At 46.6% G+C, this 15,174-nt stretch overlaps 1 protein-coding gene across 1 annotated transcript in view; it reads right to left on the bottom strand.

Annotated features, from left to right (window-relative positions):
• Hunk (hormonally upregulated Neu-associated kinase) overlaps positions 1-15,174 on the bottom strand; it is a 117,259-nt gene that overhangs the window by 40,641 nt on the left and 61,444 nt on the right. The window contains exons 3-4 of the mRNA NM_001191662.2: positions 11,975-12,030; positions 4,291-4,426 (exon numbers count right to left, since the gene is read on the bottom strand). Coding sequence (NP_001178591.1) covers positions 4,291-4,426; positions 11,975-12,030 — 192 coding nt within the window. The remainder of the gene's footprint in view (positions 1-4,290; positions 4,427-11,974; positions 12,031-15,174) is intronic.

Genomic DNA, 15,174 nt, shown 5'->3' with positions numbered 1-15,174 from the left:
GTGTTCAGTACAACTCCCAATTCAAGGTCTTCAAAGGAGACTAGGAATAGATCATCCATCTAAAAATGGCCTCCTCTCAGTCCTCTTTCATTAAATGGTCTCCCATTAAATTGGAAGAAAATATGTTCTGGTGGATTTCAAGGTGTTTGTTTCTTTTTGCTTCCGTGTTCTATTTAATAAATGTGCTAGCTACAGAGGTATGTGTTGGGGGAAACCCCCCCCCCGAAATGCCTTGTATTTTATTAACTTAAAAATTCCCAAAGCTGAAGAAAGCTCCCTCTTTGAAACAAGGATTCACTGTGTAGCCCAGCATCACTTCAAATGTATCATCCTCCTGCCCCAGCATCCTGAATACAGACTTAAGAGGCATGTACCAACCAGCTGGCACTGAACTTCTTTTTCAAAAGTTGAAAGACCTCAGTTTCCCCCAGATGAATACAGATCTCCTCCTGCATCTTTCCCCATCTTTTATCATGAACACAGTGAAAACCCTTCTGCATATGAGCCTGGCCTGCAGGGAATGGTAGCTGGCATCCTTTCTGTAAATGCAGAGCCTAGGACCCGGCCCAAGTTTGTCATTCTCTTTCTGAATATGCTTTTCTGTAGAGAGATGAGAGCGTGGTGCCTCTCGCTCAGCTTATCCACCCAAAGGCACCAGGAAAAACGGGGTCCTTCTCATGTAAAAGAAGGGGCAGGAAGCTCAGGAAAACCCACAGATTCCGCATAAGTATACTAGACAGCTAATTTTCACAGCCACAATGACAAACTGGGAACACTGCCTCCTCCTTCTCTCAGGGAACAAGATTCCTGGTGTCTCCTTTTTTTTTTTCCCTCAGAGGTTCACTGAGATTCTTAAACAAGCATTGTAATATTCTCAAAGTTAAAATCTACTTGATCAAAAAGTATATCTGGTGTCGGACGGTGGTGGTGTACACCTTTAATGCCAGCACTTGGGAGGCAGAGGCAGGCAGGGCTCTAAGTTTAAGGCCAGCCTGGTCTACCCAGTGAGTTCTAGGACAGACAGGGATACACAGAAAAAACAACAACAACAAAAACAAAAACAAAAACAAAAAAACAAAACCAGAACAAAACAAGAAAGTGGGTCTGAGCCTGGCTCATGCACCTTTAATCCCGGAACTTGGAAGGCAGAGGGGTGGGCCTGGAAAAAAAAGTACATCTGCATTAAAGTTATTTTCAAATTTGAACATATGCCACTCTGAGGGAAAAGTCAAGAAGCAATAATAAATGTTTGATGCACCAGAATGAACATTCCAGTTTTGTGTCTAAAAATGTCATAGTTCACTGGAAGAGGGAAGCAGGAAGGGGGAGGGGGAGGGGCAGGAGGAGAGGGAGGAAGAGAATGAACGTGTGTGTGTGTGTGTGTGTGTGTGTGTGTGTGTGTGTGTACACGTACGTACGCACCTCCGCTCATGTGCACATAAAAAACTGAGGTGAAGGAAGAAGGTGAGCGAGATTTTTAAGGATAATTTGTGCAGTCCTGAAAATAACGCCATTGAAAATGAGGACCGCAGGGGATTTGGCTCAGTGGTAGAGCGTTTGCCTAGCAAGTGCAAGGCCCTGGGTTCGGTCCCCAGCTCTGAAAAAAAGAAAAGAAAAAAAAAAGAAAAGAAAATGAGGACCGCCATCACAAGACACCATCTCCCTTCCCCTGGATGTTGTTCACGTTACCAGAGTGAGGCTCCAGCACTCCAGGCTGCCTCAAGGGTCCTCCAAACCTTCCATTGTAAAAGGCTGGGATTTCCTCCTGGCTAGCCTCAGCTGCCTGGTTAGTCCCTGCCACCCAACAGGCTCAAAAACCCCTCCAGAGGGGAGTTTGCTTTGAATTTCAGAAGTTGATTCTTCACCGCATAAGAAAGGAGGCATTGAATTATTCACTCCTTCTTAAAAGAGTACCCTGGGGCTGCTTCTACCCTGGCATGAGTGACATTCTCCACATTACTGGTTTGCTCCCATGTCTCCCTGCCAGCAAGCCTCCGAGAAGGGTCACCTGGCCTCACAGAGATTTTGTGAGCACCTACAGTGTGTATTATCTTCTTAGAGAGAATAACTCCATCAAGGGGACACTAACACAGAAGTGTAGGTTGATGTCTATACACGGGTGAGGGCTGGCACAAGTTAGGTCAAGGCCCATGATTGGAAGGTAAAAAGTAAGGTGGGGGCAAAGCTTTTGTAAGGCGGGAGAGAAGGGAAAGGAGAGGAGAATCAAGATGGAAACGGGGAAGGATGACCCAGATCTGGGTGGTCTTGAATTGCCAAGGTAGTTAATGTGTATTTCTTAAGGGATGGATTTCTATGGGTCAATTTATCTTATCTACATGGGCAGTTTATATCCTTATCCATTGGTTGTAGGTTTATTGTATGGATGTATTATGGATTGAGAATTTAACATATAAATCTGATTGATAAATGACAGCTTATCGAGTCCTGATTTCCCCAGGTTGTTGGAAGTGTGGACAGGGTCTGTGGCAGGAAGCCGAGACAGGCCAGCCCCATGCTGGACTTCTGGAGCCCTGATTTTACCAGATAGCTGGAACCAGAGAGTCCAAGGCTAGTAGAGAGCTTCGGGGAGAGATACTAACCAGAGATAAATTATGGTTAGTTCCATATGGCCCTCTGGTGCCAGAACTAACTCTAGGGACCAATGCAGCAAGGTGCCATGCTGGAACGGCTCTCGGACCGCCTGGGTCTGAGAGTACTTGGGGCCAGCATAGAGTCGCTGAGATAAAAGTACCCTGCAGTTCCATGTGGTCCAATGGGTACTGGCACTAGTGCGGGATAGAAGTTTACCCCATTTTTTTAAATATTTATCACAACACAGTGTTCAGGAACCCCAGGAACCCCAGGAGGGATGCAACTACACTGGGATGAGCGAAGAAGGACATTTGCTGGCTGCAGACAGCAACCCCAGATCTACGCAGGCATCGTGGCCCAACATCATCTCCTTTCTTCTTCCCCACCGTCGCCTGCCACCACCACTCCAGACATTCACAGAGTCCCTGCTTTTTGACAGACAGGGAGCTGGTGGCCATTGGCAAGGGGCACTGGAGAGAACCTTCTCTCAGGAACAGGACCTTTATCTTGGTCCCAGCACTGAGAGACGGAGTGTCGATGGTTGCTAAATATGAATTCCTCTCCCTTGTCAAGCAACTTGGCAAAAGGGCAAAAACAAAGTCCAACCCTCCTCAGCTGGTGCTTTCGTCTCCACAGGGATAACTGACTGGCTTCTGTGAAGAAGAGGTGACAGAAGAGCCAAAGCCTGATACCCTCCTCTCAGTACCTCCTACACTCAGGAGATTCCTGCTGAAACAGGAACAACACAATTCCGTCTGTTCCCTCAAGAGCCTGACCTCAGGAGCAAACTGTGACCCACAGGGGAAGACTGTGCGCGGTTACAGGGGTCCTCAAGGGGAAACATGCAGAGTCTGCAAAGGGCTGATGGAGTAAAGGTTGGGTGCGAGATTGGAACAGAAGATGGGATAACATTCCAGCAAAGTTAACACGGTGGGAACATGGGAAAAGAGCTGAGCAGAGGGTGGGGACTGGTCAGGTACAAAGAGGTAGGCAGCATCAGACAAACAACTTAAAAGGTGTTTGTTTGATTTTGTTTCAGTGTGTGTATGTGTGTGTGTGTGTGCGTGCGCGCGCGCACACGTGCACGAGCATGCATGCACATATGTATGGTATATGTAAGTAGTGGTATGTGTGTGTGTATACGTGTACACGTGTGTTTGTTTGGCTTGGTTTTGTGGTGTAGGCCAATGAGCCTAGAGTCTATTATGTGCTTAGCCAGGGTTTACCCCAACTGCATTTCTCCCCATTTCTTCCTTTTATTTTGAAGCAGTCTCAGTCATTGCCCAGGGGGCCTTAAACTCACTCTGTGGGCCAAACGGGGCTTGAACTTGAGATCCTCCTCCCTCAGCCTCCCAGGTAGCTGTGACTTCACCCCGCACCCCAAGATCTGGCTTTATGAAAAAGTTTTACATAAGAATACGTGTGGTTCCTGGAACACCAATGCAAGGTCTGTGAAGACGTGGCTTGGTTTTCTGCTTTTCCCAGCTCCTCAATGAAATGTTTGCAAATGCCATTTTGAAAGTTTATAAAGAAAAAGCTGGAAAGAAAAAAAAAAAAAAGAGAAAGCTGGGCTCTGAGAACCATGGATGATATGGCACATGGATACATTCTTGTCAGATCGTGAGACTGTTTCACAAAAACGGGGCATGGGACCTCAGGAGGGAACATCAACCCACTTTTACACGCTGGATAACTCACATTGACCAGACATCAATTTTGGGGCCGTATTTCTTCCTGGCAAGCAGTTCTGGGGCGGCATAGGCAGGGCTGCCACACTGTGTGCTGAATGGGTCAGAGTAACCCAGGATCCCTGCACAGTTGCTCAAACCAAAGTCTGCAGAGAGAACACAAACATGAACTCTGAATTAGAGAATTGCAGAAGAACAAGGAGGAAAAAACAAAACAAAACAAAGAGAGCAGGAAAGGAAACATTGTTTCAGGCTAACACATAATTTAACTTCGGAAACCCGACAGCTGCAAACCATAACCTCTCATAGACAAAGGCGTGCTGGGTGGCGGCTCCCTCCTCCCTTAGGTGGAACATTTTACATCAGCCCTCACTGCACAATCCAGCTAGACCTAACAGTGTGAGAGCCAAAACATATTCCTACCAAGTCTTGTGAATGAGTCATGCTGGGTAAGGAGAGAGTGTTAGCTTTCTAGGACAGAAGCAGGAATAGAGAGAATGCTGAGCTCTTGCCTGCCTGGTGGCCAGGCTGGGAGAAACTGAATGGAGACTGATTTTCTCTGGCTGGCCGTCTGCATCACTGACCCCTTACAGCTGACTTCTTCAGCTCCGTTTCATTTCATTAAAGTGTTTCAGAAATTCCTTCCAGGGCTATACTATAGTTTGAAGGGGCCAGAGGGGAGGAAACACGATTTAAGCAGCCCCGCATGTTGGCTGGAGAAAGAACGCTCAACAGGATGGTGATGCCAACCAGACTCTGTGACCTCATGGCGTTGCTTTTCTTAGATTAGGAAGGCATTTGGGAGGCCAGCAAGAAAGCCCCAAAGTACCTCACAGCTCCTTTGGGTCTATTAGGAGTTTTGTGAGCTCTTGGCGTTTGATCTTAAAGATAACCACAACTGGAGGGTAATTAGAGAGCTGTTAGTGTCCGACCCTCCTCTCCTATCTTTCTTCAATCTTTGTTGATCTCAGAACTAAGAGCTGAGATCCTGGGTCATCCTTTGAACTCCACTGCAAAGACTGAGCTCTTAATGCCCAGACATAAGACTCCCAAGCTTCAGGGCAAGCCCGAGACTGGCTCTGAGACTGGAACCAAGCCCTACCTATACTTTCTGCAGCCGAGTTACTGACAGTATTTCTGTCTTTAGCTTGGCTCTAGCGTGTCTCCACCCACCAAGGGCATGCCCATCACAAAAGCCATGGGAGAAAGCTCGGGAAATGACAAAAGGCACAGGAGAAAGTAGGGAGTGTGTGAAGCCACAGGTCACAAGGACCAGACTAGAGAGCTTCTTAAGAGTTGTCGCCACGAACTGCATAACTGAATGAATGGCTTGTCTAAAGAGAACCCTGCCCCTCCTGGGAGCTCTCTCGGGGAACACCAAGCCCTCAACTCAGGCTCCCAAGGAAGAATCAGAACCTACATTAGGGATCTGACCAAACAACCAACAGGAAGTCTGTGTGCCAATGCTGACTTTCTCTTCTGTTTTGATTGTACCCCCCCCCAACGGGTCCCTCCTCCTAACTCCTTACCTTTACCCTCTACTGAGTCTATTCCCTTTGCCTTTGGTCCAGTTAGCCCCACAAGGCACCACAAGATCTGCACAATAAAGCCTTTCTTGCAGCTACAGATGACAGGTGGCCTCCCATCTGAACAGGCCAAGGTGAGGGGCCCTTGGCCCCAGTGTATACTGAGGCACGTGAGCAGGGGAGGGAGAGAAAAGCCATAGGACTAGTAGGCCTCTCCAAGAACACCTACCATGAAAGAGTCAAAGTTTTAAGGAAAGTTGCCCATTAGAAGCCCTGGACTCTGACCCCATAGGTAGCAATGAATATCTTAGTAAGAGCACCAGTGGAAGGGGAAGCCCTGGGTCCTGCTAAGACTGAACCCCCAGTGAATTAGACTATGGGGGGAGGGCGGCAATGGGGGGAGGGTTGGGAGGGGGACACCCATAAGGAAGGGGAGGGGGGAGGGGGATGTTTGCCCGGAAACCGGGAAAGGGAATAACACTTGAAATGTATATAAGAAATACTAAAGTTAATAAAAAAAATAAATAATAATAAAAATATATATATATTAAATTTCAAACATTCAGCATGAAAAGGGGACTAAATATTAATAATTGTACATGAACCATATATTGAAATGTGAACCATATATTGAGTGAAATAAAATGTTCTATAAAAATAAAAAAAAAAAAAAAAAAAGAAGCCCAATCTAACAGCGGTCCCAGAAAACGTGTCTCTAAATTTCCAAGATTAAAGGCAAAGATCCCATTCCTCTGCTTAACAGGGGCTCCGTTACAGCAAAGGGTGGCCTGCTTCAGACCACCTCCTCCCCACTTCCCCCAAATCTGCTCTATCAAGAAGGGCAAGATAAGGGGCAGATTACCCTCTACTGTCTCAGGCAAGTTAGGGAACAGAGCCTGGCCTTATCTTAAGAGTGCATTTCAAGAAGATAAAATCCTGCAGGACTTGGGAAGTGGAAGGGCTCAGAACGTGCATTTAAAGTTCTCACCATCTCGCCAAGAACACTTGATTTTAAAAGACATCGCAGGGAAATAAGCAGCAGAATATTTCACGTTTATAATTATGGTTATTAAAGTTTTACACATATGCCTATAATTAGAATGGGGAGACTGGAGAGAAATCTGTCTCCCGGTAACATCACATAGGTTGGCCTCAATTAGATTTGGTAAATACATAAGCTAATTATCACTCGATTTCCTGAGAGCTGCAAAACGCAATCTCAAAAGAAGGCCCTGGTGACTTCACAGCTCTTCTAAGCTCTAGCTAACCCCGTGGGTGAGAGAGCATTCCCAGACATCAGGCCGCCTTCATTTTCCCCACTTTTTCTTCTCTTCCTTTTGTAAGAAGAAAAATACATGATCGAATCAAAAATCTTACTTCTGATAATTCTAGCTAATTTGAAACATGGTGTAAGTTAATTTAAGCCAAATGGTTTCAAAAACAGGGAAAGCATTAAGAAATGGTAATAGCTGTAATCCTCTTGGAGACCCACCTAAATAAATTGTTTGAAGAAGAGAGGTTCAAAGGGCTTTCAAGTTAACACTGTAATAATAAGACTCAGTAAAGACCTTTGATCCTCACTGCCCATCCCAGAGGCTAGAAAACCCAGTAAGACACTGGCTTCTTCCCCTGAACTCCAGGAAGCAGGTTATTGGTTGGAAACACCTGGTTACCTTCCAGGTGATACAATGTATCTTCTGTTTATAGTAAACACCTGGTTACCTTCCAGGTGATACTATGTATCTTCCATTTGTAGTATTAGTTAGGTCATTAGCAGGTGAGAGAAAGAAGAGACTAACAGAAACCCAATGACCAGAGCCTCCTTCCTCATAATTTTGTGTGTCCTGGCTTCTGACACCAGATCATTTTCCAATAGGCTTGGTCCACCTTGTGCTATCAAATTAAGTTTGGCCTAAGATGTTTCTAATTGTTTTAAGTTTGGACTAAAGACCTTTCCATGCAGAGTGAACAATAATCCACCGTGACAGGTGAACAGACTGTAATCTACTCTTACAATAAGGAGCAGAGTCTCTGCTCATCTCGAGTTGTCAGCTGTTGAAGCCATGTTCATGGAAGGCCACTCTGAACTATAACCAATCAGGTTCTTTGCGCCTCGCTCCTGCTTTCTGAACATCATTTATTTCCTTCACTTTGGCCACAAATGGGTAGAGCAGGATCTTCCAAACTATGGTCAGGACTGCTGCCTACTGCTAGAACTGCATAGGCAAATTTGGTCTGAACAACTAATTGAACTTGCCTTCTTTTTACCGTCTTGAAGACTTGAAATACTTGGTTAGATGTTAACCCCGTGGTGACCAGGCAAGAGGCAAGACCCCAAGGAAGGTGAATGGACCAGTTCCTGGTCTAAAAAGCAACCATCACACTTCCTGGGATGAGAATTCCAGGCGCTAGCTTAGGTATGCAGTCCCTTCAGTCTGCCTGTGTGTGTTTCCTCGAAATCTCATTTGGACAATCTCTGCTACTCATATAAGAACCTGCTATTTCAGTGAGTGGTCCTCAGCGCTGTGGATGCAGTCTTTGGGAGATTGCTAACCTAGCGTAACCATGATCAGTTCTTCTGAGGAAGGCCCTTATTGATACAGAGGCCTGTCTTTTGTAGTAACTTAGCTTGTACAACAGGACAATTTACAAATGGTTATCTAGGGCTACCGGTTGACAGAAAGAGAAAAAAGGTGCCGAGATAGAAAGGGAGGCAGAGAGTGAGGGAAAAAAAGAGTGGACAGTGGCCTGACCAGGAAACTCTCCACAGGTGGAGCGCTTTGTTTGACTCAGTGGCCTTGTCTACAAGAGGGAATGAGCTCTTCAACCTGTTCCTGTGATATCAGCCCAGCCCTTGCCAAACTTATTCTCTCAGAATCTCTGCTGTTAAGGCAACTGACACCTCTACATTTTCCAAAGACAAATCATACATTAGCCATGAACGGGTAGGATTGTCTTCCCTCTACCCCTTTACCCTTCAGGGGCCTCTTGCTAAAGGCTAGAGATCCCAGAGAGCTGGGCTAGAAAGATTTCCTGCAGGCCTCTCAGCAGGGCCTTCGTTCACTGCTGTATCTACTCTCTTGGGACAGCCAAGTGCAATCGTGAAACAATTTAACAAAGAGAAAATCATTGGTCTAGTCGAAGAATCTGCTAAAAATAGGGTCCTTAAAGGGCCTTTTTTAGGGTGGGGAAAATTGTTTTCCTCATAACTGTTAATTTTCCACTAATGGGTAAATCCATCAACAGCTGTCAAGACGCCATATCTCCCAGGGAAGTGGGCTGGAGTCCCTACAGCCTATCCCTTACTGGGAACTGAGCTAGATTCAAGACGCCAATGTGTCTTTTCAAACCATCCAGGCAGAGGAAATTACTTGCATCTGAAGTAGGAAAAGAAAGGAAATGGAGATATGGTGCTGACTGCCTCACGGCTAGGGCACAGAGAAATTGACAGCTAAGAGCAACTACACACACACACACACACACACAATATCATCAGCAAAAATAACCCAGTTCTTCCAGAACAGCCATGGAGAATTTACTTAGGATCCTGAATTAGGGACAGATCACAACGTCTAATAACCCATTAATGCCCTGCTGCCTCCCTTCATTGAATCCGGATTCTAATCATCCCTCTCCACAGCCTCCTACGCCTCATCAGCCACTACATTTGGGTAAGATTATATTAAAAAGGGAAGGCCAGTTTCATTTTTCTTTGTTTGGGGCTTTCTCAGATACACAGAAAAGTGGAATAAGAATCGGGCAACATGGGGCTGGGGATTTAGCTCAGTGGTAGAGCGCTTACCTAGGAAGCGCAAGGCCTTGGGTTCGGTCCCCAGCTCCGAAAAAAAAAAAGAACCAAAAAAAAAAAGAATCGGGCAACATTTCTGAGCCAAACTATTTTCTACCAGTAATAATACATTTTCTTGTTACTTCACATTTTTTTTCTTTTCTTTTTTTTCGGAGCTAGGGACCGAACCCAGGGCCTTGCTAGGCAAGTGCTCTACCACTGAGCTAAATAAATCCCCAAGCCCTGTTACTTCACATTTTTAAAAAAGTGTTTCCTACAAATTCGAGGAGCATCAGGAATTAAGAGCACCGGCTGCTCTTGAAGAGGACACCGGTTCAATTCCCAGAACCCATATGGTGGCTCCCAAGCATCTGTAATTTCAGTTCCAAGGGATCCAATGCCCTCTTGAGGCCTCCATGGCCACCGGACACAAACATGGTGGGCAGACACACATGCAGGCAGCATGTGAATGCTTAAAAACATCTAGGGAGGGAGCGAGGGAAGGAGGGAAGCAAGACGGAAGAACCATTTGAATTGAAGCCACAGTTTGAGGGACTCGGATGATGGCTCAGTTGGTGTTTATCGTGAGAGTGGGAGGACCTAAGTTTGGATTCCCAGTATCCAAGTAAACAGCTAGTCATGGTGGCGTGTGTGCTCCTAAGTGCTCCCTGGTACTTCCTGGTGCTCCCTGGTACTTCCTGGTACTTCCTGGTGCTCCCTGGTACTTCCTGGTGCTCCCTGGTACTTCCTGGTACTTCCTGGTGCTCCCTGGTACTTCCTGGTGCTCCCTGGTACTTCCTGGTGCTCCCTGGTACTTCCTGGTGCTCCCTGGTACTTCCTGGTGCTCCCTGGTACTTCCTGGTGCTCCCTGGTACTTCCTGGTACTTCCTGGTGCTCCCTGGTACTTCCTGGTGCTCCCTGGTACTTCCTGGTGCTCCCTGGTACTTCCTGGTACTTCCTGGTGCTCCCTGGTACTTCCTGGTACTTCCTGGTGCTCCCTGGTACTTCCTGGTGCTCCCTGGTACTTCCTGGTGCTCCCTGGTACTTCCTGGTACTTCCTGGTGCTCCCTGGTACTTCCTGGTACTTCCTGGTGCTCCCTGGTACTTCCTGGTGCTCCCTGGTACTTCCTGGTGCTCCCTGGTACTTCCTGGTGCTCCCTGGTACTTCCTGGTGCTCCCTGGTACTTCCTGGTACTTCCTGGTGCTCCCTGGTACTTCCTGGTGCTCCCTGGTACTTCCTGGTGCTCCCTGGTACTTCCTGGTACTTCCTGGTGCTCCCTGGTACTTCCTGGTACTTCCTGGTGCTCCCTGGTACTTCCTGGTACTTCCTGGTGCTCCCTGGTACTTCCTGGTACTTCCTGGTGCTCCCTGGTACTTCCTGGTACTTCCTGGTGCTCCCTGGTACTTCCTGGTACTTCCTGGTGCTCCCTGGTACTTCCTGGTACTTCCTGGTGCTCCCTGGTACTTCCTGGTGCTCCCTGGTACTTCCTGGTGCTCCCTGGTACTTCCTGGTGCTCCCTGGTACTTCCTGGTGCTCCCTGGTACTTCCTGGTACTTCCTGGTGCTCCCTGGTACTTCCTGGTGCTCCCTGGTACTTCCTGGTGCTCCCTGGTACTTCCTGGTACTTCCTGGTGCTCCCTGGTACTTCCTGGTACTTCCTGGTGCTCCCTGGTACTTCCTGGTGCTCCCTGGTACTTCCTGGTGCTCCCTGGTACTTCCTGGTACTTCCTGGTGCTCCCTGGTACTTCCTGGTACTTCCTGGTGCTCCCTGGTACTTCCTGGTGCTCCCTGGTACTTCCTGGTGCTCCCTGGTACTTCCTGGTACTTCCTGGTGCTCCCTGGTACTTCCTGGTGCTCCCTGGTACTTCCTGGTGCTCCCTGGCCACACAGTCTAATCACCTGGGTTAGTTCTGCATTCACTGAAACCCTGTCTCATAAATAAAGTGGAAAGTGACTGAGGAAGACACCCACTACTGACCTCTGCTGTCCATGCACACACACACACACACACACACACACACACACACACACACACACACACACACCCCAAGCATATTCCACACAGATGGAAGACGTTGTTAAAAGTCCAAAGAAATATGTGACCAACAATCATGTACTTGGAACTATAAAATTCGTTCCATAATCAAATGACACTACTTTTAATCTTCCTAATATTTTTGATTTATTATTTAAATAAATTATTAAATCACTCTAAAAATTAATTTTCATTATCAAAAGTACAATTATACATTAGCAGTACAAGGGAATATAGAGAAAAATCTTGTTTTAGGATGAGCTCTAGATCGGGGGCAATTTTCAAAGTTAATAATTGACAACACAACACTTAAAAGGTAATCTTGCTTTAAGAAAAAATGTCATACCAATCAGCTTGATATTATTGTCTTCATCTAGGAGCAAATTCTCTATCTTCAAGTCTCTGAAATAAACAAAACCACACATTTCAGGTAAGCATTTGGAAGAGCAGAACTATCTCGTTCCCGAAAGGGGTGAACATTTTTACAGACAATTTCAACCCACCCTTGACCCTCCTCTGCTGAAACCTGGTTATTGAGTAAAGGTTGCTAAGACAGGACATAACCAACTGCCATCAACTATAAAATCTAAAAAAAATCAGGGAATACAGAGTGTGGCAAGGGCAAGGAAAATGGGGAGCAGTTCCCAGAAGTGGACCTAACATCTGGAAGTTAAAAATAAAGGACAGAAGAAATAAATATAGGGATATGATGACATTCCACACGGGTGCTGCCCGGGTCTCAAAGAATAGAAAGGCCAGGGTCTGTGACAGTGTGAACAGCAGCAATCCCAGTCACCAGTGGATCTGAGGAAGCACTTAAACAAAATAGGGCAAGAGGGCTAAGCAGGGAAAGGCACTTGCAGCCAAGCCTGCCTACCTGAGTTCAATCCCCAGTACCCACATGGTGGAAGGAGAGATTGAACCAATTCCTGCAAGCTGCCCTCTGACCTTCACGCATGTCCACCCTCCCCTGTCTCACGTCAGTAAAGTAAATATAAAATAAATTCAGTGAAAATCGAAAGCAGGTTTAATTAATCCTTCCCACCGCCTCCACGGGCCTCCCTTTCAGAGTAACCGTCATGGCGCATTGGCAGATGTTAACGTTTTCATCTGTTTAGCAAACAGATGTTATCACAGGTGGAACAATGGATTCCACAGATGTTGGCATCCTAATCCCTGGGGGTCGTGCCTGAATGTTAAGCTGACATGAAGAAAGGGAATTGAGATTGCAGATGGAATGAGGAGTTCCTCTGATAGTAGGTGATGTCACTCATTGACAGTGGAGACCAAGAACAAGCAGAGCCAGCCGTCCAAGTGGGACATTTGAGCGCTGTGCTAGCTGACTGTACGCTTCTACAGGCGACAGGCCTGCCTTTCTCTCCGCTGCTCCATGGAATCCTTGCATATCGCAGGCAAGTCAGCAGCTAACACAGAGAGAAGCCAGATTACCAAACAGATCAGCCGGGCTCTGGAGCTGTGGCAGCTGCCTGATGTGCCTAGATACAATCCCCAGCACCACAAACAACAACACAACCAAATAACCAAACTAACCAAACTAACCAAAACAACAACAAAATTAACAAGACAACCACCTGGGTTTCAGAGGCAAAATCTGCATTTGTACAAAAGTATGTGTGTGAGTCATCTTATAACCATTTCAGTCAGCACGTGAATTCCGGAATCTTAATCTGTCAACGCCGACATACACTGAATGCTAAGAATACGTTTCTAGGGGCTGGAGAGATGGCTCAGCAGTTAAGAGCACTGGCTGCTCCTGAAGGGGAGCCAGGTTCTGATCCCAGCACCCAAGTGTTGACGCACAACTGTTCCTAACCCCAGTGCCAAGAGCTCTGACTCCTTCTCCTGGCCTCCTACTGCTCGGTGAGTGCATGCAGGCAAAATATTCATACACATAAAATTGTAAAACTTATTTTTTAACAATGCTTTTCCACGAATGTGCATAGGTACACACATCTATGTGTTGCCTGCTATGACTGGCCCTGATTAACTTCCCTGTGTTGCAATAGAGAAATCAGAAGGTCTGATATGGAGAACTTGACAATCTAAGAACAATGAAACAAAAATGACAGCTGACACCTCACACCGATGTCCGTAAATAGATAAACGTCATCCAACAGGCCAGTGATGTCCCACCAGAGGGGACAGTTGCTTACAGCCTGTCCATTTGCCAGAGAAGCCAGAAGTCTCCATTCAGCCACAATTTTTTTTTCTTTTTTTCGGAGCTGGGGACCGAACCCAGGGCCTTGCACTTCCTAGGCAAGTGCTCTACCACTGAGCTAAATCCCCAACCCTCAGCCACAATTTTTAAACACTGGTGTGATGGTTTGCATATGCTTGGCCCAGGGAGTGGCACTATTAGAAGGTGTGGCCTTGTTGGAGGAAGTGTGTCACTGTGGGGGTGAGCTTGGAGACCCTCCTCCTAGCTGCCTGAGGATGCCAGCCTGTTCCTGGCTTCCTTCAGATGAAGTTGTAGAACTCTTAGCTCCTCCTGCACCAGGCCTGCCTGGATGCTGCCATGTTCCCGCCTTGATGATAATGGACTGAACCTCTGAACCTGTAAGCCAGCCCCAATGAAATGTTGTCCTTTATCAAACTTGCATTGGTCATGGTGTCTGTTCACAGCAATAAGACCCTGACTAAGACAACTGGGAACAAACTTGAGGATTAAACAACAATAACAACACTACTCAGTCAAGTTTGAATAACAACACTACGGCAGCCAATCTTGGGTCAAGATCTGGCCTGCCAGCAACCAATTCTCAACTCAGTATGAGAAAGAGAGAAGCTCGAAAAAGATATGAGACTATCCAGGGACAGGGCAGAAGACTGGAGGGGAAAAAAAAATCAAATCAGATGAGTGTGCACAGGCTCCCTGAGGAGGACAGTCATCGCAGCAGGACTGGGCAGGAAGGAGCTAGAAGACTTTGGAACACCCAAGGGTGGACTTCAGAATGGGAAGAACCAAGGAGTCAAATGGGGAAAAAAATGTCCAGTGGACTCAAAACCAGAAGGTTTCAGGGAGCCCTGGGGCCTGACATGTGGATGAAGGCTGTGTTAATATCCAGGCATATAGATACATATATATTTTCCTCTGTATACACACACTGCTGAGAAGAAACAATGTATCTTCAGCTTGAGCAGAACAATGCACAGTCCACTTAGAAACGGCTTTAAACAGCATCACACGTATCCAAATACGAAGTCACCTTAAATATAATGCAGCCCCACTGATGGACCTCGCCCCTTTGAATCAGGGTTTCAGAAAACACGTATATGAATTTTCAGGAGTGAATGGTACTGCCGAGTCTCTCTGGCTACTGTTCAGCTTTGTCTGCAATGTCATATCAGACTATAAGGCTGCATGAAGCCTTGGATTCGAGCAGCCCCAACATCGTAAAAACAAAAGGTGATATACTAAAAACATTCACACAATCCACCCTAGCTCTGGCTGGCTGAGAACTCCCTATGTAGACCAGTCTGGCCTAAAACTCACAGAGATCTGTCTGCCTCTGCTTCTCAAGTTCT

This window comes from Rattus norvegicus, chromosome 11, assembly GCF_036323735.1.
Source record: "Rattus norvegicus strain BN/NHsdMcwi chromosome 11, GRCr8, whole genome shotgun sequence".
Lineage (NCBI taxonomy): Eukaryota > Metazoa > Chordata > Mammalia > Rodentia > Muridae > Rattus > Rattus norvegicus.
Note: the sequence above shows the minus strand (reverse complement) of the source record. Positions and strands in the feature narration are given on the sequence as shown.